Source organism: Brassica napus, chromosome C5, assembly GCF_020379485.1.
Source record: "Brassica napus cultivar Da-Ae chromosome C5, Da-Ae, whole genome shotgun sequence".
NCBI classification, from domain to species: domain Eukaryota; kingdom Viridiplantae; phylum Streptophyta; class Magnoliopsida; order Brassicales; family Brassicaceae; genus Brassica; species Brassica napus.
In genome coordinates, this window is record NC_063448.1 from 18,442,687 (window position 1) to 18,466,234 (window position 23,548).

General features: G+C 38.7%; 3 protein-coding genes across 3 annotated transcripts; all 3 read right to left on the minus strand.

Annotated features, from left to right (window-relative positions):
• Nucleotides 1–718: 718 nt before the first annotated feature.
• Nucleotides 719–13,885, minus strand: LOC106399628 (very-long-chain 3-oxoacyl-CoA reductase-like protein At1g24470). The gene is made up of 4 exons (XM_048759048.1): nt 13,300–13,885; nt 2,196–2,481; nt 1,239–1,308; nt 719–1,125 (listed from the first exon to the last, which is right to left on the minus strand). Exons 1-4 carry the CDS (start codon nt 13,709–13,711, stop codon nt 886–888), a joined length of 1,008 nt encoding a protein of 335 aa, XP_048615005.1. The 5' UTR covers nt 13,712–13,885; the 3' UTR covers nt 719–885.
• Nucleotides 13,886–14,488: 603 nt separating this feature from the next.
• LOC106400687 (trans-Golgi network-localized SYP41-interacting protein 1) lies at nt 14,489–21,469 on the minus strand. Its single transcript, XM_048759047.1, has 8 exons — nt 20,926–21,469; nt 20,712–20,825; nt 17,411–20,638; nt 16,295–17,129; nt 15,556–16,196; nt 15,250–15,397; nt 15,060–15,141; nt 14,489–14,974 (listed from the first exon to the last, which is right to left on the minus strand). The coding sequence occupies exons 1-8, from the start codon at nt 21,031–21,033 to the stop codon at nt 14,872–14,874; spliced, it is 5,259 nt and encodes a 1,752-aa protein (XP_048615004.1). The 5' UTR covers nt 21,034–21,469; the 3' UTR covers nt 14,489–14,871.
• A 607-nt stretch (nt 21,470–22,076) lies between these two features.
• Nucleotides 22,077–23,212, minus strand: LOC106397169 (protein NUCLEAR FUSION DEFECTIVE 2). The gene is made up of 3 exons (XM_013837740.3): nt 23,022–23,212; nt 22,858–22,937; nt 22,077–22,683 (listed from the first exon to the last, which is right to left on the minus strand). The coding sequence occupies exons 1-3, from the start codon at nt 23,100–23,102 to the stop codon at nt 22,275–22,277; spliced, it is 570 nt and encodes a 189-aa protein (XP_013693194.1). The 5' UTR covers nt 23,103–23,212; the 3' UTR covers nt 22,077–22,274.
• Between the last annotated feature and the right edge of the window lie 336 nt (nt 23,213–23,548).

Consider the following 23,548-nt stretch of genomic DNA (forward strand, 5'->3'; position numbering starts at 1 on the left):
ATATAAAAACATAGATTATATTCTCTTGTTTCACGACAAAAAATTGTATATTCAAAAAAAAATTAATAACTTCAGCTTAACTCAGTAAGTCATGAAACAACATATTCTGATATATAGAAAAAAGTTAGCATCTGAAACGAACAAGACGCAATCACGAAGAATCCCCTATCCAAATGCTACAAAAAATACTTGATTAAGCACAACCACTACAAACTCCCACATTACTAGATATGGGAAAACAATGCATTCACAATATAAAATTATACTAATTTTACACCGATTCAAACCACATCAAACAACCTTACAAACAACAATTGACAAAAAATATTGCCAGACAAAGCAAACATCTTGAGGAACTAAAAGTATCGATTGGCGTTGTTTTCTTGGCTTTTCTCAAATGGAAATGACAAATAATCTTAAATCCCGCGCGTAACGCGGACCAACCTTATATTTACAACTTTTTTGGACAAACATATCTACATCATTATCGTATTCTCTATATGCATAAGAATTGAAGTAATAAGCTTACACTAATTGGTGTTATTAATATGTTAATGTTAAGTTGCTAACTACTATGTATATGCATCTTATTCTTTGTACAAAACACAACTCAGTAATGAAAATCAATAATTCTTTTTTATATTGCTTCGCATATACATTCAACTTATCAATTTCATTATGGGTATTTTTCTTTTCCACCCACTTTGACAAATCAAAGTATGTCAATACATTTGGCTTTTGAGATAAAGCGCAAAAGATATAGTTTTCCTTCAAATTTCAAAATATTGTATGCTTCGCCTCTAATAAAGAAGTTATAGGAAAGCTGTAAAAGGAAGTAACCGGAAAAATAACTTATAAAACGTAAAACATGATAGAGCGAGCAAACTAAGACAAGCCTCTTCTACGAAGACCGACAGAGAGACGCCAAGTATCAAGAAGGTTCTCCGGCAAAAGACCAGCGAGAAACCACTGAAGGGAATGAGCCCAAAATGGAGAGCATTGTGATCCAATTCCGATCTGCTCCACCGCCGCTTTTGCATATACTTCCGGCGATGGTACAAAGAAGCTTGGTTTATCTATATCTGCTACTTCTGACACCATCCTCGTTGCCACATATAACGGCACCTGCCACATTACATGGGAAGTCATAACATAATTAAATACATATCGTATTCTAAGTTGCAAAAAAAACATACATCGTATTCTTTAAACTAATGTATAAGAAAACAAAAAGGTACCTGACATTGGACGTGGATGCCAAACTGCTTATATTCCACATGCAACGATCTTGATAGTTTATCAACATAACTGCATGCACGTATTCGTCAATTCACTTGTGCACCAACCAAGCATAAAATTCATAAAACAGCTGACATTTTGTTTTATAAAAAAAACGATAAAATGACAATTAGTGTATACATTTTACAAAATATGATAATTAGCCTTTCCGAATCACCAAAGACATTTTTATCAACTTATGGACAAATGATACTATGTATTGCTATGATGCTATCAAAGTAAAAACGTTACTTAGTTGTCATTTTTACAAATAACCTAGAACAAGGTTTGTCGCGTGATTATTCATCATTATTACTTTAACATCCACCTATCTAAAAATTCGTAAATTCACGGGTCTTACATGTGGGTGGGTTAGTGGGGATATACATTTACATGTGTGGAGTCGATTACACAGTTTCATACACAATTTATTATACAACAACTAATAACTACAAAAAAAAAAAAAAATAGAAAGAACGGACCGAAACCTTAATCACTACATGCAAGTCACCGATATAGCTGTAGTTAGTAATTTGAAAAGAAACAAAACTTTGTAGTAGTTTTCAGTATTAAAATAGATATAATTTAATATTCCAATATAGACCGTTTTACACTATAATGCATGATTTTAAATAACTACAAACTTATAATTGAGCTAAGTAACTAACTTTAAGTCAAGATCTTTTAGACTTTTAGTTAGAGCTAATAACAACCAAAGTTTAGTTTTCTACTTTATCTTGGTTAGAAATCTGTTTTAAATGACATAAGATATCTTGTGAATCTTTTTTTTACTCCCATCTAATATTTTTCTTAAGACCTCTCTAGTTTTTTCTAATTTTGTTGGTTAGTATGCTTATATTTATAAAATGTGCATTGAACTTAGAAGCAGTAAATAAAAGAAAAGTTAAAGTCCTAACGCTTTGGTGGCGGCGTAGATGGCATAGAGAGGATGAGAAGGGACAACAACTGCGGCGCCGGAGCTAATATTTATGATAGCTCCTCGACGGCGGTGAAGCATTGGTCCGATGAGAGATCTTGTGACCCAGGTGGTGGCTTCAAGATTAACCCTAAGGATTTTGGTCCATGTGAGTTGGTCAACCTCGTGGAAGAACATGGCTCGTGGATAAGTTATACCAACGTTGTTTATCAGAATTCCAACTTCGAGGCCTTTGATTCCCTCCTCGATTGCTTCATATCCTCTTTCTGCACATTTCTCCAATTTATCACTGCTCCTAAATACAACACCCTTCATTTCTTTTTTTCTTTTTTCTTTTTTTTTTTTAATTATAGAACCCTTCATTTCTATATTACATCTGCCACCATTTTTGGTTTTGCATGCGTATCATCTTTGTAGACTGAAATAGCTTAGAAGTTTACCCGGCCCCCTAAAATAATAAATATACAAAAACTAAAAAAAAAATATTTTAAGAAAGCATTTGATCTTTAGTTTAATCTTGTGAATGCATGTATTAGTTAGTAACGTTATACTATAACAAATTAAAGTGTATCTTGCATTCTAGAGCAATTGTATACTATATTTACTCGGTTCATTTTGCATTTGGATTGAATAATTGTGTTTTTCATCCTGGCTAGCTGTTGAAACAAGAATATATTTTCCAAGTTTACAGCCCTGTAGTTATGCTCACACAGAGACATATAGACGCCTACACTACAAGAAAACAACGGTATTCTGATGGACATTCCGACGGAAAATGAAATCCTCAGAATATACCGAGGAATTTCAGAGGAAATTCCGAGGAAACACAAAATTGGGGTTCCTCGGAATTTCCTCGGAATATACCGACGGAATTCCGAGGAAACCTCAGTCCGTCGGAATATTCCGAGGAAATTCCGAGGAACAATGTGTTCCTCGGAAAAAACCGATGAATTCCGAGGAAATATTATAGCCGTTGGAGAGCCGTTGGGGGATTTTACAAAATTCCGAGGAAATTTTGACGAACTAGCCTTTTCCGTCGGAATTCCGTCGGAATTTCCTCGGTATGTCGGCAGGATTTAAACTATAAATACAAGCACTCCTCTTCCTCTTCTTTCACTCCATATCTTCATCCTCCCTCTTACTCTATTTACACACGAATTTGATTCATAAAAAATATGTCTTCTTCAAATTATTTTCGTTCTTGGATCGATCGACCTCATTTGGATCCGAACACGAGATTGCTTACGGAAGAATACCAACGAGGTATAACCGAATTCATGGGGTTAGTTCACCGACAACCGGAAGCAAAAACAGGTATGTTAAGATGTCCTTGCTCTAATTGTAAAAATAGAAAGGTTATTAAAGAGTGGGATGTTTGGACTCATCTATATTTGAGTGGGTTTACACGAAGTTACAAAATTTGGTATCATCATGGGGAAACTGATTATGAACATGGTAGTACTAGCGAACCTCAGCCAGCGGTTAGATTAGAAGAACCAATTAGAACGGATGTAGATTATGGTGTAGGTACTGAGCAGATGGTAAATGATCATTTTAGAGGGGAAGATTTACCCAATGCAGAAGCTAGGAGATTTTATGATATGTTGGATGCTGGAAAGCAACCATTGTACGAAGGTTGCAGAGATGGTCATTCAGCTTTATCATCTGCTACAAGATTGATGGGCATTAAAACAGATTATAATTTGGCTGAAGACTGTGTGGATGCGATTGCTGATTTTGTAAAAGGTATTCTACCCGAGGATAATGTAGCTCCTGGTTCATACTACGAGGTTCAGAAACTCGTAGCTGGTCTTGGTTTATCGTATCAGGTAATAGATGTATGCAGCGACAACTGCATGATTTATTGGAGGGCGGATGAACAGCGGGTTACATGCAAATTTTGTGGAAAGCCTCGTTATAAAGATACGAGTGGAAGAGTTCCAGTGCCATATAAAAGGATGTGGTATTTACCTTTGACGGAAAGGTTGCAGAGGTTGTATCTGTCTGAACGCACAGCGCAACCAATGAGATGGCATGCGGAGCACTCAACAGATGGTGAGATCAGACATCCTTCAGATGCAAAAGCGTGGAAGCATTTCCAATCAAAGTATCCCGACTTTGCGTATGAGAGAAGAAATGTCTACCTTGGATTATGTACTGATGGTTTCAGTCCGTTTGGCAAGAGTGGAAGACAGTATTCTCTATGGCCCGTCATTCTTACACCATACAACCTCCCCCCAAACTTGTGCTTGCGACGAGAGTTTTTGTTTCTCTCGATTCTCGTTCCCGGACCAGAGCATCCTAAGAGATCACTTGATGTGTTTCTTCAGCCACTAATATATGAGTTGCAACAACTATGGGCTCAAGGTGCTGAAACATACGATGTTTCGTGTAAAGAAAACTTTCAAATGCGGGCAGTACTAATGTGGACAATAAGTGATTTTCCAGCATATGGTATGTTGTCTGGATGGACAACGCATGGAAGGCTATCATGTCCATATTGTCAAGATAACACTGATGCTTTCCAACTAAAACACGGAAGGAAAACGTGTTGGTTTGACTGTCACAGGAGATTCCTACCACCTGATCATCCATATCGTAGGAGTAGGAATTTGTTTACGAAGAACAAGAGGGTGTTTGACAGTCCACCTCCGGAAATTTGTGGGAAAGATTTGAAGATACAACTAAGAGATTTTGGTGCAGAAAGGACGCCAGAAGTCGGTGGACATGAGCGTTTTCCGGTAGATGCTGTTGGAGAACTACATAACTGGCACAAAAAAAGTATTTTCTGGGATCTGCCATACTGGGAGGATCATCTGCTAAGGCATAATTTAGATGTCATGCATATTGAGAAGAACTTTTTTGACAATCTCATGAACACGATCCTTAATGTTCAAGGTAAAACAAAGGATAATTTGAAGTCAAGACTGGATTTAGTCGATATATGTGCTCGTTCAGAACTTCATGTTGATGAGAATGGTAGGGCTCCTTTTCCCATATACCGACTTGATGCAGCGGGAAAAGATGCGTTCTTTGATTGGATTTCAAACGATGTGGAATTTCCAGACGGTTACGCATCAAATTTGCGTAACTGTATCGACAGAAAGGAAGGAAAGTTTACTGGCTTGAAAAGCCACGATTGCCATGTAATGATGCAGCGCCTCCTTCCGTTCGCCTTCAAGGAACTATTACCACGAAATGTTCATGAAGCAATTGCAGGGATAAGTGGTTTCTTCCGCGATTTATGCACGAGATCAGTGACTCTTGAAGGTATTGAAAATTTGAAGACTAACATAGCCGTGATTCAGTGCAACCTTGAGAAGATATTTCCCCTCATTTTTTGATGTTATGGAGCATCTTGTTATTCACCTGGCAAGAGAATTGGAACTTGGTGGTCCTGTGCAGTATAGATGGATGTATCTGTATGAGCGGTATATGTTCCATTTGAAGAAGATGGTGAAAAATTTAAGTAGGGTGGAAGGTTCTATAGTCGCACAGATGATCAATGAAGAAACTTCAAACTTTGCCGAGTACTACTTTCCAGCAGAAGTTCAGACCAAAAACAGAAGACCTGCTCGGCATGATGATAGAGGCGAACGGGCAACATATCATGTTACGGTTCCAGACATTTTCACAGATGTTGGACGACTTAGCGGAAAACCAAAGGACCGTCGACTTACTGAGCAGGAGCGCAGTCATTTGCAAACATATTTGCTCACCAACTGCGAAGACGTTCTTCAATATGAGAGGTAAATAAATGAGCTTACAAATTTTTATTTTAACAAGTTGAAATTTAAATCTTAATTAATTACATTATTGTCATCATATACAGGATTTTCATGGCAGAAAAGCGGTTCGAGTATAGATACGCCACAGAGGACGAACTAGAAGAAATGAAGCAGAGAGAATTTAGTGGATGGATGTTTACTTATGTGAGTGCTTTAAACAAATTAAAATATATTTTATCACATATTTATACTAATTCACATTTATTGATATAATATATATATATGTGCTATTAATAGGTGTCTGCTGGTTTGGCCAGAGGTGAAACATTTGACGATTGGATACGTGAGATGGTCGTTGGACCAAACTTTGTTGTGAAGTCATATCCGAGATTTTGTACTCGAGGATATGCATTCACAACTCAGAAGAGGAGACGTTCGAGTACGACTTATGATGCTGGCGTTTGTTCTGCATCAGGAGATGATGTATACTACGGACACATACATGAGATTTTGGAAATTAAGTATTTGGGCATGGTTGGATTGCGCTGTACTGTTTTCTATTGTGATTGGCACGACAACACCCCAGATCGAGGTGTGAGAACAGATGCATTTGGTGTTACATCAGTAAATTCGAGGCGAAAGCTGCAATATTATGATCCTTTCATTCTTGCTTCTCAGGCCGATCAGGTAATTAAATGTTAATTATTCAGAATGATTCATCATCATGTGTATTAATTTATAATTTTTCTAAATGTTACAGGTTTGTTATATCAAGTACCCCCGGGTAAGGAACAGAGATGATCCATGGGTTACTGTTACAAGACTCAACCCGAGAGGCCGAGTTCAGGGAAGTTCTGAGCTGGAAGACCCACTACAACCAAGCACATCCGGCAACTTAAGTGCAGCAGAAGATTTAGCTGGAGTTGGCCTTGTAGTCGATTTAACCGACTTTGGAGAGGAAGCCGTCGTTCACGTAGAGGATGAACCAGTGATTGGAGAGTTTCACCAAGATCCAGATTCAGATTCATCTGGTGATGATGACTCGGAAACAGACTACCATTGAACTTATTTTTTTTTTTTTTTAAGAAATACCGAGGAAATTCCGAGGAACACTTGATATAACCTCTTTCCTCGGATAATAGTTATTTGGTTTATCTAGCAAGGCAAAGCTGAATACGAATTAAAAACTACTCAGAACACAACCAAATAAAACGAAGAAACCATGTAAAAGAAATACGAACTCATAATTAAGAAACCCAAAAAAAAACTCAGTTCAAAATTAACAGAAAATAAGACCATAAAACGTTAGAATAGAAAAGAAAATAAAATAGCCGGTGATAGCTCCTACTCCTCGTCTCCTGCTCCAGATGTTCCTGCATCGTTGGGTCTCTTGGACCTCTTTCTTACCCTGTGTGTACCACTCGAACCCGAACCAGAGCTGGATGGAGAGTTGTCCCGATGAACTACATCATCCTTTTGGCAACGACACGGCCTGATACGTGAAATGGCAGCCCAGATCTTGTGTAGCATGTCGTTGTTTGTCTTTATGCTCTGATCTCTCCAATGTTGTTGCTGGCGCGAAGTGGCGTTCGGTGGAAGCTCTTGCAGCTTGTACTGGCTGGAGTCTGATGGGAGTAGCTGATGGGGTTGTGAATCATCTGGAATGGCTTGTGCAGCCTCATCTTCTCCTTCTTCATCAACCACGCCCTTGCCTTTGGTCTGATATTTTGGCGTGAAGAAGGATGGCTTGTCTACTAGTGCGGTAGCAGGGGGTAGGAACTCAACTGCAGCCTCTGAAAGTAGAGAAGTCAGACCGATCTGAGGCAGGTGGCAGTAGAGTGTTTTCTTCGCTCGGTCCTGGAATACGTAGACGTAAGGACCATCCCGATGGATCCTCGAGTGGGGACCAGCTATGAACTCCTTACTTACTAGAGAAATGACATCCAGGTAGTTCCAAGCAATGTTGTTCGATCTGTCCAGTGCTACCTGCTGGTTCTTGCAGTCTACACCCACATGTCTAAGGATCCGAGTAATCACTGCACCAAATCCACATGCATTGCTCTTGGAATTGGTTACTTTCCCCTTGTATCCTGCTAAGTTTGCGGCCAGCACCGCTCCCATGTTGAAGGCAGTAGCAGGTGGGAATGTAGAGTTTCCAAATGCCGGTAGCAAATGCCTCACACCTTGGTACAGGAGGCACAACTCCCATTGCGTGACTGATGCGGCTGTGGTTGTCCCGTATAGCAATGAGCCAATGAGGCGTGTGGCATATCTCAGTACTGGGCTCCGGATAAGTGACTCCTTTGCCTGAGAAGATCTATAAACCCCTGTGCCAATCGTTTCCCAGAAGTTCAACAGCTCTGAAGTCCAATAAAGACCAGATGTCCTCTCCCCTGCACTCAATCCAAATAGTCCGCAGAGGTCTGTGAAAGATACCTCATAGTATACTTTCTGCACTACGAATGCCAGAAAACCTTCCTGATGGCTATCATCGGGACGGGTGACGTATGCGGATGCTATGAACTGGCGTACCAACTCCGGATAAGTGGGTTCGTTGAGGTTGCATAGTTGGCCTAGACCCATGTTCTGGAACAGTCCTTCAATGTCTGCTTGGATTCCCAATATTGTCATCGTCTCAGGACATGCTAGTTGTGTAGCCGGAACGGCTACCTTCTTCATGTTGTTGTAGTGGGTGGTATCAGACTTATCCCACTTCTTTGGCCTTTGCTTCTCCAGCTGAGACGAACCCTCTTCTTGTGTGTTCTTCTTTGCTGACATTTTCGTGCGCTTCATTCTCTACAAAATAGAATCATTGCTCTCAACATGGTTATAATCAATTAAGAACTCAAAGCAACATGAAAATGAAAAGCGAAATCGAGTTGTGATAAAAAAAAAACAAATTGAAAAAAATTCTCAATCCCTAAATCATCTCAAATCCTGTTCCAAACTCGTTGATCACAGACAATTGTGTTCTATTCCATGTTTTAACATCTGTTTCATGCATATTTGATCAAGGAATCAACACGGAAATAAGAAATTCACAAAACCCAAAAAATTGCTCAAGAACACGATTTCAGAATGTGGAGATTCGCGGAGTATACCTGTCTTAGGGTGAAGACGAGTGTAGGAATCAGGTAGAGCTCGAAAAATCAAGTGGAATGGAGCCCAAAATTGTTCAAATCGGATGATTATAGAGAGAGAAAGGGGGGCGAATTATAGGGAAAATCGGAGGGGATGAGAGTTCTAAGGTTTAGATCCAGAAAAGGTCGGGTTTTGCCTTATAATTCTGTTTTCCGAACACGCATCGATCGATGCGTTTTTGTTCTATAACGCATCGATCGATGCGTTTTTAAAAAAACATACCAGATTTTCCGAGGACATTCCGAGGAACAATTGAGATTCTCGATCGATCGATGGGATACTCTCATCGATCGATCACAATCTTACGGCCCGGTCCATCTTTGTAATCGATCGATTTGTTTTTGTTCAGAAACGCATCGATCGATGCGTTTTTAAAAAAACATACAAGATTTTCCGAGGACATTCCGAGGAACAATTGAGATTCTCGATCGATCGATGGGATACTCTCATCGATCGATCACAATCTTACGGCCCGGTCCATCTTTGTAATCGATCGATTTGTTTTTGTTCAGAAACGCATCGATCGATGCGTTTTTAAAAAAACATACAAGATTTTCCGAGGACATTCCGAGGAACAATTGAGATTCTCGATCGATCGATGGGATACTCTCATCGATCGATCACAATCTTACGGCCCGGTCCATCTTAGTAATCGATCGATTCGTTTTTGTTCAAAAACGCATCGATCGATGCGTTTATTTAAAAAAAATTACGTTTTGAAACCCCAAACACTAGTTCCTCGGAATTTCCTCGGAATATTCCGAGGAAATTCCGAGGAAGAAGAGGGTTTCCTCGGAGTTCCCTCGGAATAATCCAAGGAAATTCCGAGGAAATAGGGTTTTTAAACCGAAAACAACGTTTTGCCGTTTGAATAACACCTATATAACCCTTATTAAGTGTCTTACGTTCATTATGAAGTCAAAAATTTGTTCCTTACCGTATAATTAACACTTTTCCGATTGTATGAACGAAATCTCGCAACATAAGACAAACACTTATACCTTTTAATGAACGGTAAAGGGAATACTTTCAATTAGTTTTGAAATTTTTATTTCATGGTTTATGTTCATCTATACAAAGAATCCTCAATGGTATGCATTACAATTGTATAAGAAATGAAATACGGCAAAAAAAATTGATGTTTTGAAACCCCAAACACTAGTTCCTCGGTATTTCCTCGAAATATTTCGAGGAAATTCCGACGGATATTTTACTATCCGTCGGAATTTCCTCGGAATATTTTCATTTTACCGGGCAAATATTTCGCGAAAATTGAAATTATAATTCCGACGGAATTCCGACGGATAATGTCCGTCGGACCCTAGGTTTTATAACCACAAGCCCGTTCTTCTTCCCCATTTCCCTCTTCTTCCTCTGCGCAAATCCTCTCTTCTCTCCGGCGATTTTCCCCTGAAATCCGACGATATCTCCGGCGATCTCCCTCTTCTCTTACACAAATCATGTAAGGACCCTATCCCACTCTCTTAGGTTCTATTTGTTAGGTTTTTGTGTGGTTTTGATAGATTTTTTTTTGGGTGATTGGTTAGGATTGTGATTTGGTTGTATAATAGGTTTAGAATTGTGATTTGGTTGAATGATTTGTTTTGTTGAATTGATTTAGAATTTTTTTATAATTTTTTTTTTGTATTTATAAAATCGATTTTTGTATATAAAATCGATTTTTGTATTTTACAAAACGATTTTTCTATATAAATTCGATTTTTTGGACTTTACAAAAAAATAAATTCTATATAAATTCGATTTTTTTTGATTTTACAAAACATTTTAAATATCTATAAAACTTTTTTTGTGATTAAAAACTATTATTTGGGATTTAAAAATATTTTTAATATATATATATTATTAAAACTATTTTTTTGTAATTATTAAACTATTTTTATTTATTACAACTATTTTTTGTTTATTAGAACTATTTTTATATATTTATTAAAAATTTTAAATATATATAAATCTATTTTTGTGATTAAATTATTTGGGATTTGGTTTTTTTAAAAAAAAATTAATTTATATATTTCTGTATTTATTAAATATATTTTTTAAATTTACAGGTCTCATGATGATCAGACCCGGCCTCGACAGCGTCGTGGTCGTGGTGGTACGGGGAGCCAGTCTCGGGATTCCAGCCATTTTCAGGATTCCCCTTCGCCCCACAGCTCCAACCATACATCTCCCTCTGCTGCACCCGCTCCTGCTCCTCTCGCTCCCGCTGCTGCATCCGCTCCTGTTCCTCCGGGTCCTCCGGGAGTGATGCGTGTTGCGGAGTTGGTTCAACAGCCCGGTCGTGACCATCTTCCGTATCTCACTCCGTATCCACATGGACGGGGTCAAACATGGTAATTAAACATTTTTTTTCTTTAAATTTGGATTCATTATTAACCGTTTGTTCTTTTAATAAGGTTCAACCGATCTGGGAACGGGATCAGCGCATGGATCAACCGTATGATGTACTCGGCCCTCGACAGTGGACATCCGACTTTCACTCACTTCCCAACCGACAAGCAGGTTCTGTGGTTTCGTCAGTTTGCGGTAAGTATTCTAATTTTTTACTTATATTTTTAATCTTTAATATAAATTTTCTACTAATTGTGTTTTTTTTTCAGCAAGAGTTCAACTGGAATTCCGATGAGACGCTCTTTATCTATCACCACTTCGTCCATAAAGTAATGGACAACTATGGGAAGCAGATTCACGAGTGGAAGAAGAAGTGGGAAATCAATAAGGTTCGATTTAATTTATTAAACCATTTTTTAATTTATTAAACTATTTTTTAATTTATTAAACTTTTTCTTTTTTTTTAATTTATTAAAAGGTCCCAAAGTCGATGAACGACACGGTCTGGAAGGAGTTGTGTGCGCATTGGGATAAGGAAGAGACGACCGCAGGAGCGACCGTAAAGGGAAGGGCATCTACAAGCATAACTTGGGTGCTCGATCTATTGCCACTCTCGGAGATCGCATGGTAAGTTCAACCGCTTTTTCTTCAATTATTTGAGTTTTAGAATTTAAATTTATTGTGCATTTCTTCTAATTTCTAATGTTTCTTTAATTTATGTTTTTTTTCAAGGCAGAAGAAAATGATGGCGAGCCGGTTGATGATCTCGCCCTAATGAGGAGGGCGTATACCAACAAGAAGACCGGCCAGATTGATGACGGTCTTGTGAGGGACGTGGTCGACCTGGTCCAAACTCAGGTGGTAGACGAAGTGTCTCAGCTTCAAACCGAGGATGACGCTTCGACGGCTTCGACCAACTTGTCCCGGTTTCGAATCAACGAAATCGTTGAATCCGTAAGTTCTTTGTTTTTAAAAGTTCAATTCATTTATTTCTTGGTTTAAATTTCTAAATTTGGCTTTTTTCTATTCAGTCGGTTCCAAAGAAGAAAGGACGTTTGGTCGGTTTGGGTCGTCGCACCCGGTCGGTTCCCCCTTCTTCTGCACCATCGCCCTTTGTTGATCCAGAAGTACTTACGGCCCAGTTGAAGGACAAAGATGATCGTATATCTTTGTTGGAGACCCAGATGGCGGCTCAACAGGCGGGCTATGAGGCATAGAGGAGGCTGAACCAGCAAATGATGGAGATGATGCAGAGGATGTACCCGAACGAGGTGTTTCCGGACGTGCCAGACCCGTAGTTTTTTTTTCCACAAACTCGGAATGTTTTATTTTTATTTGTGAAACTTTGAATATTAATTAATATGATTTCAATTTTACTTTTAATTTCATATTTTCGAATTTAAATTTCAGAAATTTTTTTTTTTTTTTAAATTAATATTTTTTACATTCCGAGGAAATTAATTATATTTTTCACTTGATCGATCGATGCGTTTTTGAACAAAAAAGCATCGATCGATGCGTTTTTTAAAAAACGTTCGGGCTATACCGAGGGACAGGTTCCTCTGTTTATTCCGACGATTTTTTCCGACAAACTAGTGATCCTCGGAATTTCCTCGGAAATTTATTTCCTCGGAATTCCGTCGGAAAATTCCGAGGGATTTCCGAGGAAAAAAGAAATTCCGAGGAATTATTTCCGACGACGTGTTTCGTCGGTATGTCGTCGGAATAACGATATTCCGACGAAATTCCGACGATTTTTTCCCTCAGAATCCTTGATGTTTTCTTGTAGTGCTAGTTCTATAGGATTGACCAAAAGTGAAGTGAAGTCTGCATTGGAAAATAAGAAAGTGCATCTAGTATTACCAGAGGAGAAGTCAAAGGGAATGATCTTGATCTTGATTTGGGGAAATTCTTGTCTGAAATCATCGGAGACAGAAGCTAGCTTCGAAGGGTTTCTGCTGACTAGGATGAGGTTAAGGCCATGTTTTGCCAGCTCGTGAGCAAAGGCTCGTCCGATCCCATCTGTGGCTCCAGTGACCATAGCCCACGAGCCATAACTCTTGAGTCGCCTGGGGTCAGTGAGGAGGAATCTCGTGATGAACCATTTCAGGAGAGGATAGAGTAATCTAAGCAGAGAGAGAAAACCTATGAAGGTTACGACATGGAGATATGATGCCATAATCTTTGCATGCTCTTCTTTCTGTTTCTTTTCTATTTTTTCTGTTCTGTTTTTTTTTTTGTTTGCTGATTTTGTGTGGTCATGAGATTTGGGCATGGAGCTAACTCACTTTGTATGTAGGAAAATTAGAGTTGTGAAGATAGGTATATTTATTTCTTAATTTTCTTTCCTCAATCTTAATTACTTTACACAAAAATGGATTGTAATTACACAAGTTGTGGCTTATAGTAATATACCAAGTCAGTGTCATCATGTACTATTTAGGATAATCTTTTTGTTAGTATAAAAAAAGGAAATGAAACAATGAAAGAAAGTACTCAAAATTCAAGTACACAACTGAAAGTATATGATAGTATTGTGAAATTGGTAGATAGGGGTTTCACCCAAAAAGGACTCTGCATTCAATTTGTGGACAGTGCCTCATGTTAACTTCAATGAACTGGTTCCATGGCAGATTTAGACATTAATCATGTTATTATAGTGTTCAACTAATTTTTCTCAGTCTGTCCAAGCTAATTCGTCCAATTATTTCTCGGTTTTGGTTAGAGACAAACCATAAATACGTCAATTTCCAAACCTAAATTTTTGGGAATAGTGAAAATAATTAATGAGTAGGTAAGCCTAGAAGTCTCCGTTTCTTCTCCCCCCCGGGTAAATGTTACTCGGTTGTTTTAATATACACACGAATTAAGAAAACATAAGATTTTGTATATTTTAACCAAATACCTATACACCTAAGTAATTTTCAACCAATAAAAAATAAAATGAAAAATTTTATTAATAAATTTTACATTGAAACTCAAAAATCGCAACACAACAACTATCAAAAATAAATTGTTGGTGGTTTTAGTAGATAGATCATAGGCATATCAGTTGTTCAAAAAAAAAGATCACATGCCTATCATAAAAAAAAAATTACAGTCATTCAAAACTTAGTCGTTGTAGATGTAAAACTTTTCTATTAAGTCATGGGACAACAAATGTCCGAGACAAACAACCACCTGTAATAACGTACCGAGTCCTAATCCAAACATTCTAGGACTATGAAACTAAAGAACTAGAAGAAAAAGCTCGCCGGTAATCGAGACATTATTCAAGGATATATACACAATACGACACCTATCATTCTCTCGTCTTACGGGTCGACAAAGAATGGGAAAGAATAGGGGAAAGAGAGGGAGAAAGGGCAATTTGTGTGTGTTCTGTTGTATGTAGTTTCATGCGAGAGGCCTAAGAGATATCAATCACCTGTCTTGTTACAAGATGGAAGCTAGAAGCCACATATGCAATAAGAGACTGTATACTATAACGCCAAGCCTCGCTTGAGGACGGCTCATTAATACTCTTCCACCTGAGACCCTGCATTGCACAAATCAAAACTCATTAAGACAACTACAACTCAGGTGCCCTTTCAGATCAGTTTGATATGACTTGAGTTGTTTACCATATTCCATCGACCCGATCTGCTATCATCTTTCCTTGCGTCGGAATCAGACCAGACGTGCTGAGAGACTTGAAAACATGTCCTGCCAAAGAAAAAATAGATTGCGTTTAAGATGAGTGAGCTTAGAGGCGCAAGCAACACTTTGGAAATAAACGAGATAGATATGATATGTAGAAGCCTCAGTTCTGACCTTTATCTTCATCTGTTTCGTTGTGGTTCATCAGATGCTCGGACTCCGAATCTATGTTGATTGAAAGATGATCCGCCGATCCTTTCCTCACCGTCCGCACTTGCGCTGCTGTAGGCACAGGTGATATTGTTTTTTTCACCAGGGTACCCTAAGCACAAAACGTTTTCAGTCCAAATGTGAAGATCGAAGCTAGATCATTTCGTTCAGAATAATCAAAATAGTAAGAAAATACAAGGACAATTATGCCATAGATGGCATCCACAAGGGTCAATCATAAGTTGAAAAAGCACAAAGATAAAATTTTACCTTGTCCTCAATCTCAGATATCTCTGAGGTAGAAGGTGCTTCGAAGACGCTCCTTTCAAGAACGACATCAGGCTGAATGGCTTTGCTTTGAAGTTTATCCTCAAGTTCTTTGACCTTTAGTGATAATTTGTCCACAAGTTTTTCGCTGCTGACTAACTTCAGACCAAGTTCTTGGGCCCTTGATTTTGAACTCTCCGACTCTAGGAGGAAGGAAGCTACTTTTCTCTCTAGTGCTTGTAAGACTGTCCATGACTCAGAGAAGTCTGAGTCTACGACAGTATCATTGCCCGCCAATATACCCAGCAGTTTCTCCAAGCCAGATATTAGCTTGGACAACTCGTTCTTTGTCTTCACTAACTCTAACTCTGTGGTACTCTTTGCTTCAGCTGCCTCCTTCAAACCTTGAATTTCAAGATCCTTTTCTGCCAAGGTGGAATTGAGCTCGCTTTGTCCATATGACAAAAGGTCTATCTGATGCTGCATCTCACAAACACTATCAACAATTGCGTGTAGCTTCTTTACATCATATGGACTTTGAGGATCTAATCCATTGACCTGATCTACTGACGGCACATCAATACCACTTATCTTGTCAAAAAGGGCACGCATATCAGAAGCTGGAATTAGGTTTTCCTTTGATTCTGGAATCGGAAGAAATAGCATGCGACATGCCAGTAAGTGGTAAACATGTTTAAGAAGATTTATAGAACTGAAGGACGAGAAAAGAAAAAAAAATTACCTTGCTCTTGCGCCAACAGCTTATCATATAATGTAGAAAGTTCCACCTCTTTTGCATGCCATTTCTCTTCTTCGGCTTTGAAATTTTCCAGCTGAAGTTTCAGATCTTGGCAGATCGCTTCCGTAGATTCCACCTTCGCCTCGGAACTTGAAACCTTAGTTTGATTTAGATCTCTTTCTACCACAACCTTTTCTAGAGCGGCAGATGTTTCTTTTAGTCTGTTCTCCATATCTTGTATTACAACAGCAGCTGCACTACTTGTTGTCTCAAAGAGCTTAAGAGTGGTACATGCTTTCTTTGTAGCAGAAGATAATTCTTTTACTCTCCGAGCGCATTCACTTACATGAGGCTCCTCTGGGTGTTCAGTTGATTCAGTTTCACTACCGTAATAATTTTCTTCGAACTGAACCAACTCTAGGAGGTCATTTTTCACTTCCGATTGCAGTTTGCTGGCAGCCTCGCCACATACAGACATCAAAGATGACAAATCTGTTTGTAATGCAGATATAGTGGTTTCCTGTTCGCGAACAATATTTTCTGCACTCCTCACCTGTTCTTTCAGGGACTCGTTATGACCCATGACGTTCATCACATCATCCCTAGATGCTGTCATGTTTTCCATTAATGCCGCAGTGAGTGTATCAATGGAAGTTGAGAAAACCTCAAAGTTTTTCTCAAAATTTTTGTTTCTGAACTTGACCCCCTCTGCGATCCTCCTAAGGGATGAAGAAATTTCGTCTTCATCATCAGCTACATCCCCTTTATTATTCTCCAGCTCGACATCCACTGACTCATCAAGACCACTTAAAAAGGATTTTACCACAGTCGAATCCTCCTGGAAATATAAAAAGCGTCAAGAGAACAGCCGTATTAAAAAAAATCGCCAAGAAAAGATGCATAAGTCTGGTTCATCAATATTGCTTAACTCCCACATAGGATAGAAGTATGTACTACTGAAAAAATATTGACAGAACAGAATTCATTATACTTATCTCTGGTTAATCAACTTCAACACAGAATATATTGCAAACAACAAACTGGGGATCCCTATAGGATAAGGAATGTTTAAAACCAACAAATATGTAAGGAATGATGAAGGGAAACGGTAAACTTTACCTCTGTAACGTTGTCCATTTCCCCAGCCAATTTCTTCTCACCAGCATTTCTTATGATATCTCTAGCAATGGCGTCTATGTCTTTAAGGCTCCTGAATTTCTTTTCAAGGAATTCATTCACCCTGGAAATTAGCCCTCCATCCTTCAGTAGCATCTGAAGATTATCAAGATGAGTAATAATCTCCAAAGATTTGCTCTCTGTGTTTCCACCTGATCCAGCTAACTCTTCCATGCATACATTAAGTTTACTACTGAGAGTTGATATCTCGACTTCAGCTTTTACCATTTCTCCTTGTAGGACAGAAACACTGTTCTCCGCCTTCATGAGTGCTTCTTCGAGGGATCCTATTGTCAAGGAAGCATCGGCCATCTTGCTACGCTCTAACTCTAATTCATTTCGAAGCTCCTCTAACTCTGTCTTGAAATTTGTAGTAAGGAGTTTTTCATCTTCCATTTGTTTGGACAGCGATTCCATGTTGCTTTCTGTCTGAGCAAGTGTATCTTCAAGTGATTTTATGGTGCTATGTGCTTCTGCTAATTTGTTATTCTGATCTGAAATTTCTTCTTTCACCTTCTCGAGCTCCATCTCTGCAGTAGCAGTACTGCTTTGAACCTCTTCCTTTTCACTGATGATATCAGATATGTTTCTTTCAGCCTGCTTGAGTGCAGCCTCAAGTGTATTCCTGGTTGCACAAGCTTCATCCAGCTCGCTAGACAGAGAGGAGGCCTCTCCCACAGCTTTCTGTAGCTCAAGTTCAACATTTTCCTTGGTAGCTTGGAGTTGCCTATTCTCTTCAGAAAGTCGATTGATGTTACCCTCTGCAGTAGACAAGGCATCCTCAACCAACTTCAAGGCTGTGTGGGTTTCTGCTAATTTACTGGCTAATGTACTGGCTTCTTCTTTTACTTTTTCCAGTTCTTCTTGTTCCTCTACTCTAGCCTGCTGCACTTCCTTGAAGTACACAGCAAGTCGGTCAACCTTTTCTGAAGAATCCTCAGTTGCTAAATCGACAGGGATGCTCATAGTTTCAACTGATTTCATCACTTTCTGCAACAAGGTGTCATTCAGAGATAAGGATTGCTTAAGCTGATCTCTTTCGTCTACAATAGCAACAAGCTCAGCCTCTAGCTCTTTTGTGCGCTCTAAGTCTCTCGATATCATATCTATCTGACTCTTGTAGCTATCAACCGTACCAGTTGCCTGCTGCAACTCGAGCTTCAGCTTCTCGATGTCAGAGCTTTTCTCATCCAACTGAGTTTTTAACTTTTCCCTATCTTGGACAAGTCCCTTGCCTTTCTTGATAGCCATGGAAAGTTTGTCTCTGAGCAAAGCAGATTTCTCCTCTGATCGCTCAAGATCTGTCTCCAGAGCAATTTTTTCTTCTCTCACGGAAGCAAGTTCTCGAGATACGGTTTTTAGCTCATTTGAGAGATTGGATACCTGCAAACTAGCCAGCATATCCTCTCCTAGCATTTCCTTACAAAGTGACAACTCCAGATCACTAGCATAAAGGGCGCTTTGGAATCTTTCAATCAATTCTTCGTTGCCATAAGAACTGTCACTAGAGTCTCTGATTTTCTTTTCTATCTGATCAAAGGATCTAGCAACAAGCAAATCGATAGCTGAAGTATGATGCTCGACTCCTTCTGTAATCAAGCCAGAGATTTCGACAAGTCTCCTCACAATTTCCTCTTTTTCTAAAGAATCTCTCTCTGCAGTTTCCTCCACTCTTTTAAGATTGAAAGTTAGATCATCGAGTTCTTTTCTAATGTTATTTTTGTCCTCCATTTCTGCTGAAACAGACATCTTTAAGCTTTCGATTTGGTTTTGCAGGGCACTAACTTCATCCTTCGCCTGTAAAAATGATTCCCTCAGGCAAGTTAGGCGAGTTTCTAAGCTGGATTGGGAAAGCTCCTCCGGTAAGTCAATGGAAAAGTCCAAATCTTTTAGTCTGTTGTATTCCTGGGAGACATTTTGCAGCTCTTTCCTCTCTTCTACAAGTGACCTAACTTTGTCAATGATATCGAGAGACTGACCTTCCTCAGGTGCATCTATGTTTGACAAGATGGTTTCAATATTCTCAATGACAGAGCTCCTTGAGGACACCATTTCCTGAAATGACGCAACCAAAGCTTCGGATTTTACTAACTCACCTTTGATGAGTTCAGATTCATCCATCGCTGTTGACATCTCTTGTAGCTTCATCAAACACTCTTCAAGTTGTTTTGTTTTCTCAGCCAGAGACTGTTCCAACTCGTTCTTTGCAAGCTCATATGCTTCCAGGGATGCAGACTGATCACGCAATTGAGTATAGCACTTCTCGAGTTCATTTGACTTTTCAGCTAACGATTGTTCCAGCTGCCCCTTCGCTACTTCGGAAGTTTCAAGGGCAATCTTCATCTCCTGTAACTCATTCAACCTATTCTCAAGCTCAGTTGTTTTCTCAGATATTTGATGCTTGAGAGCATCCCGGTTCTGAACTAACGCCTTCCCCTTTGTGACAGCCATGCTGAGCTTCTCTTTCGTGTTAATAAACCTTGTCTTTTCTTGCTCAAGCTCTGCCTTCAACTTTCCAGACTCTGCATTCATCGACTCAATCATCTCTCTATCTCTGTTCACTTGCTCAACCAGTTTCTTATTTTCATCTTCTAGAAGGCCAAGTCTTTCGTAAAGCGATGTTTCCTTCTGTTTGAGCTCAAGTAACTCAGAACAAGCACCACGGAGAGCTGAACCAAAATCCTCTTGGAAACGAAGATCCGCCTCAGCACTAGACAAACACTTCCTCAACTGATCAGCACCGTAGTAAAACTCAGTATACTTGGCACTTAAAAAGGCAACACCGTTCTCAAGATGAGCAATCTTCTCAGAGACGGAAGAGCCGTGCATCAACTGTTGTTGCCCAAACACATTACTAAGAGAAACCAAAACCCTATCAGTTGCAGCCACAAGTTGCTCCTCGTCCTGTGAGGAAGAAAGCTCAGAGATTTTGGTGGAGAGATGAGCAATCTCGTCGTCCTTGCCACTGATAATCCCACGAAGCTCCTTGAGTGCATCCTCATGCTGAACCTTGTCTTCCTCAGCAGTTTCTAAAAACTTTGAGAAACGGCAGAGTATCTCCACGGTGTTCGCATCTTCTTCACCTTTGGAAACGTTCTTCACAGCAGTCAAGAGGTTAAACTGTTCCTGCAACACTGCAAGTTCCTTCTCCCTATCCACCTCCTTGTCATTCTGTAACATAAAATGAACAAAGATCCTTTCAATAAATACAAATTAAAAAATCAACAGACACTGGATTATTTACATTATCATCGTCGTCGTCGTCTGTGGTGAGAGCTTCCTTGCTAGGTGTATCGAAATTCAACTCTTCGGGAGCATCAACGAACATATCTTCCTTACTGTCGACGAAGGCTGTTCCCTGCAAAATCAATTATTTTTTACCCAAAATTTCAGCATCTGAAATTAACAAACATTAAACGATTCGGAAAAAAAAAAAAAGGAACATTACAAATTCTCACCTGGTCAGGAGGATCAAGCTCTTGCTGCTCATTTGACTCGTCATCGTTCTCGATTCCGTCAGCTGCAGAATCAACCGAATCCTGAGGAAGATCATCGGTCTCTTCCATTATCTAAACAGATCTAGCCAGGGATTTGGAAACGGCGAGAAGAGAAGAGATTCGTGAACGAAGCACGAGAAAGAGAAGCTGGGAAGAGAGTCGGAGAAATAGAAAGTAAATCAGGGAGGGAGGGAGCTACAGAGAGGTAAAGAGAGAAGCGTTGCTGCTGCACGACCGACACGGTGCGTTTTGTTTTCTCCCAATCCTTCTTTTTTTAATTAATTTAATTTGTATAATTATGTCGTGACATTGAAGTGGGTGATGTGTTTCATCCAATCACAAACCTTCGCTTCCGTTTAAGCTTTTCATTCATGTGACATTTAATATTGTATCGATTTCATGGATTAAGACAATATTAGGATATACAAGTTTTGGAAAATAGATCTTCTAAACTAAAAGCGTTAATTTTAATATTACAAAGACCACACTCTTTATTCATAAAAAAAAAAACTAAAAGCGTTAATTTTAATTTTAATTTTGTTACACAATTAATATCATTTTATAATTTCAATACAATTTATATTTAGTTTAATTTTCAATATTAACTGCAAATACTATAGATATTATAAATTGCTTTATTATCTTAGATATTGCTAGTTGAATAAATACAATTAATAAAACATAAATATATTTTAATTATTTTTTTAATTTGAGTGAAAAATATTAAAAATGATACTTTTCATAAAAACGGAAGGAGTGTATCTTAACAAAACTACATATTTGTATATAAATACGAATATTACGACATATGATGAAATGATGATGACATTCCCAGTTTCATATGACTTTTGCTTAGTGCAACATGAACAGCAGCACTCTTTGCATTTCAATGTGTCGCTGTTGTTCATAAGATGTTTACAACTGTTGATCCACATGTCACATTTTGTGGCACACTTTGCACTAATTTCTACGCTGATAACAAACAAAATTTAGATTTTGTAAACGTGACATGACATGTAGCTTCTCAACACAAAACCAAACTTGTTAGCCTATTCAGTTGAAAATTGAAACATTCAGTGGTACCTTATCAATTGGTCCATAACACATCCTCATAACATCAACCAATATTATTATGTTTTGGTCATCAGAGTCACTCTGAATGACTCACTCATCACACAACACAAGAAAAGAAAAGAAAAAAGAGACAGAGAAAGCAAGCGATTAGTAGTAGTAGTAGTACCATATAAGCCTTAAAGACGAGTCTCTTAGAACTTTTACCATCGGAAGCAAACTAGTACCATACACTAATATTACAGCACAGACACTAGTATCCAACCTCGATCTCCATGTACTTTCCAGAAAACCTTGATAGCCTCATCAACCATTCCAGAATCAATAGCAACAGCTCCAAAGATTGCCCTGAACCCACCACAAACTATGGCCGAGTTGGACGCATCAGTCTTGGGAGAAACCCTGATAACCCTCTCCAAACCCAACCGGTTTCCATCAAGAGCGCACGAGGAATCCACATTTGAAACCTCTGCAATCAAACGTGTCAAAGCTTTGGAGGAGGTATCGATGTCTTTAGAGAGAAGGTGAAGAGAGACAGAGGTTTCGATGAGATGGGATCCAAAGATACTGAGGGCTTTGTTGTTCTCTTGAGAGAAGGAAGCATGAGTCATGGCACGGCGAAGAAGGTTGAGGTTGGTGAAATTGTAGCTAGAGAGAGATAAAGGAGAGAGAAGATAGAACTTAAAAGATCAGTGATTCAAGTAACCAAAATCAGCTTAAAAAGTCTCAATGATTCAACTTGATCATTACAGAGATGCATCACGAGAGTATCTAATCTAATAAAAATGGTGAAAAAGCATTCGACAGTGAAAAGAGCCGTACCCAATTTGAGATTGCAGCGTTGCAAGATTGGTAGCGAAAGGCGAGGAGAATGATTCGATTCCGACATTGGTTGCCCGAACCTGTGAGATACGAATCGTCTTCCGATTTCGATACCAAAAAAGGGGATAAGAATAGTTTAGGGTTTTGGAGGAAGGGGAAGTTACCTGAGAAGAGGAGGAGACGATCACGACGAAGGCGAGAGGGAGAAGAAGCAGAGTGAAACGAAGATGAGTCGTCACCATCATAGTTTTCTTTTCTTTCGCTTGATTTCGCCACTCACCGACTGTTTAAGTTAAATAAAAGACCGTCGATCTTTGCTTCTTCTGCGTGAGAGACCACGATTTATATTTATCAAAAGTATAATTTGCTTTTATTTATGAGATTAAATATGATAATTTTAAGTTAATGACATTGCTTTTACGGAATTTGCTCTACTTAAGCTTTAATATTTTATCTTTAGTAGAAAAATCTTTTTATATTTCAAGAAATCAAAAACTTTAACTTTACAAACAAAGGGACTTTTTCTTTTGGGTTTTAGACACCAACAATTGAAAAAGGAAAGCCACTAAATTGTCAGGCTTATATTTAAAGAGAGTATATGATTAGTACAATCTTTGGTTAATTAAACATTTAACTTCATTACTTTACACATGCACATGTAGAGTTTCTAACTCATCTTGAAACATATGTT

Excerpts from the sequence above, each read along its gene's own strand:
- LOC106397169 (XM_013837740.3), bottom strand. The coding sequence starts at position 23,102 with ATGATGGTGACGACTCATCTTCGTTTCACTCTGCTTCTTCTCCCTCTC. Across the intron at positions 22,938-23,021 it reads TCGTCTCCTCCTCTTCTCAG|GTTCGGGCAACCAATGTCGG; the intron begins GTAACTTCCCCT and ends CGTATCTCACAG. Across the intron at positions 22,684-22,857 it reads ACGCTGCAATCTCAAATTGG|CTACAATTTCACCAACCTCA; the intron begins GTACGGCTCTTT and ends ATCTCTCTCTAG.
- LOC106399628 (XM_048759048.1), bottom strand. The coding sequence starts at position 13,711 with ATGCCCAAATCTCATGACCACACAAAATCAGCAAACAAAAAAAAAAAC. Across the intron at positions 2,482-13,299 it reads TCCCTTTGACTTCTCCTCTG|AAAGAGGATATGAAGCAATC; the intron begins GTAATACTAGAT and ends AGAAATGTGCAG. Across the intron at positions 1,126-1,238 it reads GCATCCACGTCCAATGTCAG|GTGCCGTTATATGTGGCAAC; the intron begins GTACCTTTTTGT and ends GTAATGTGGCAG.
- LOC106400687 (XM_048759047.1), bottom strand. The coding sequence starts at position 21,033 with ATGGAAGAGACCGATGATCTTCCTCAGGATTCGGTTGATTCTGCAGCT. Across the intron at positions 20,826-20,925 it reads AGCTTGATCCTCCTGACCAG|GGAACAGCCTTCGTCGACAG; the intron begins GTGAGAATTTGT and ends TTGATTTTGCAG. Across the intron at positions 15,398-15,555 it reads TATCTGAGATTGAGGACAAG|GGTACCCTGGTGAAAAAAAC; the intron begins GTAAAATTTTAT and ends TTTTGTGCTTAG.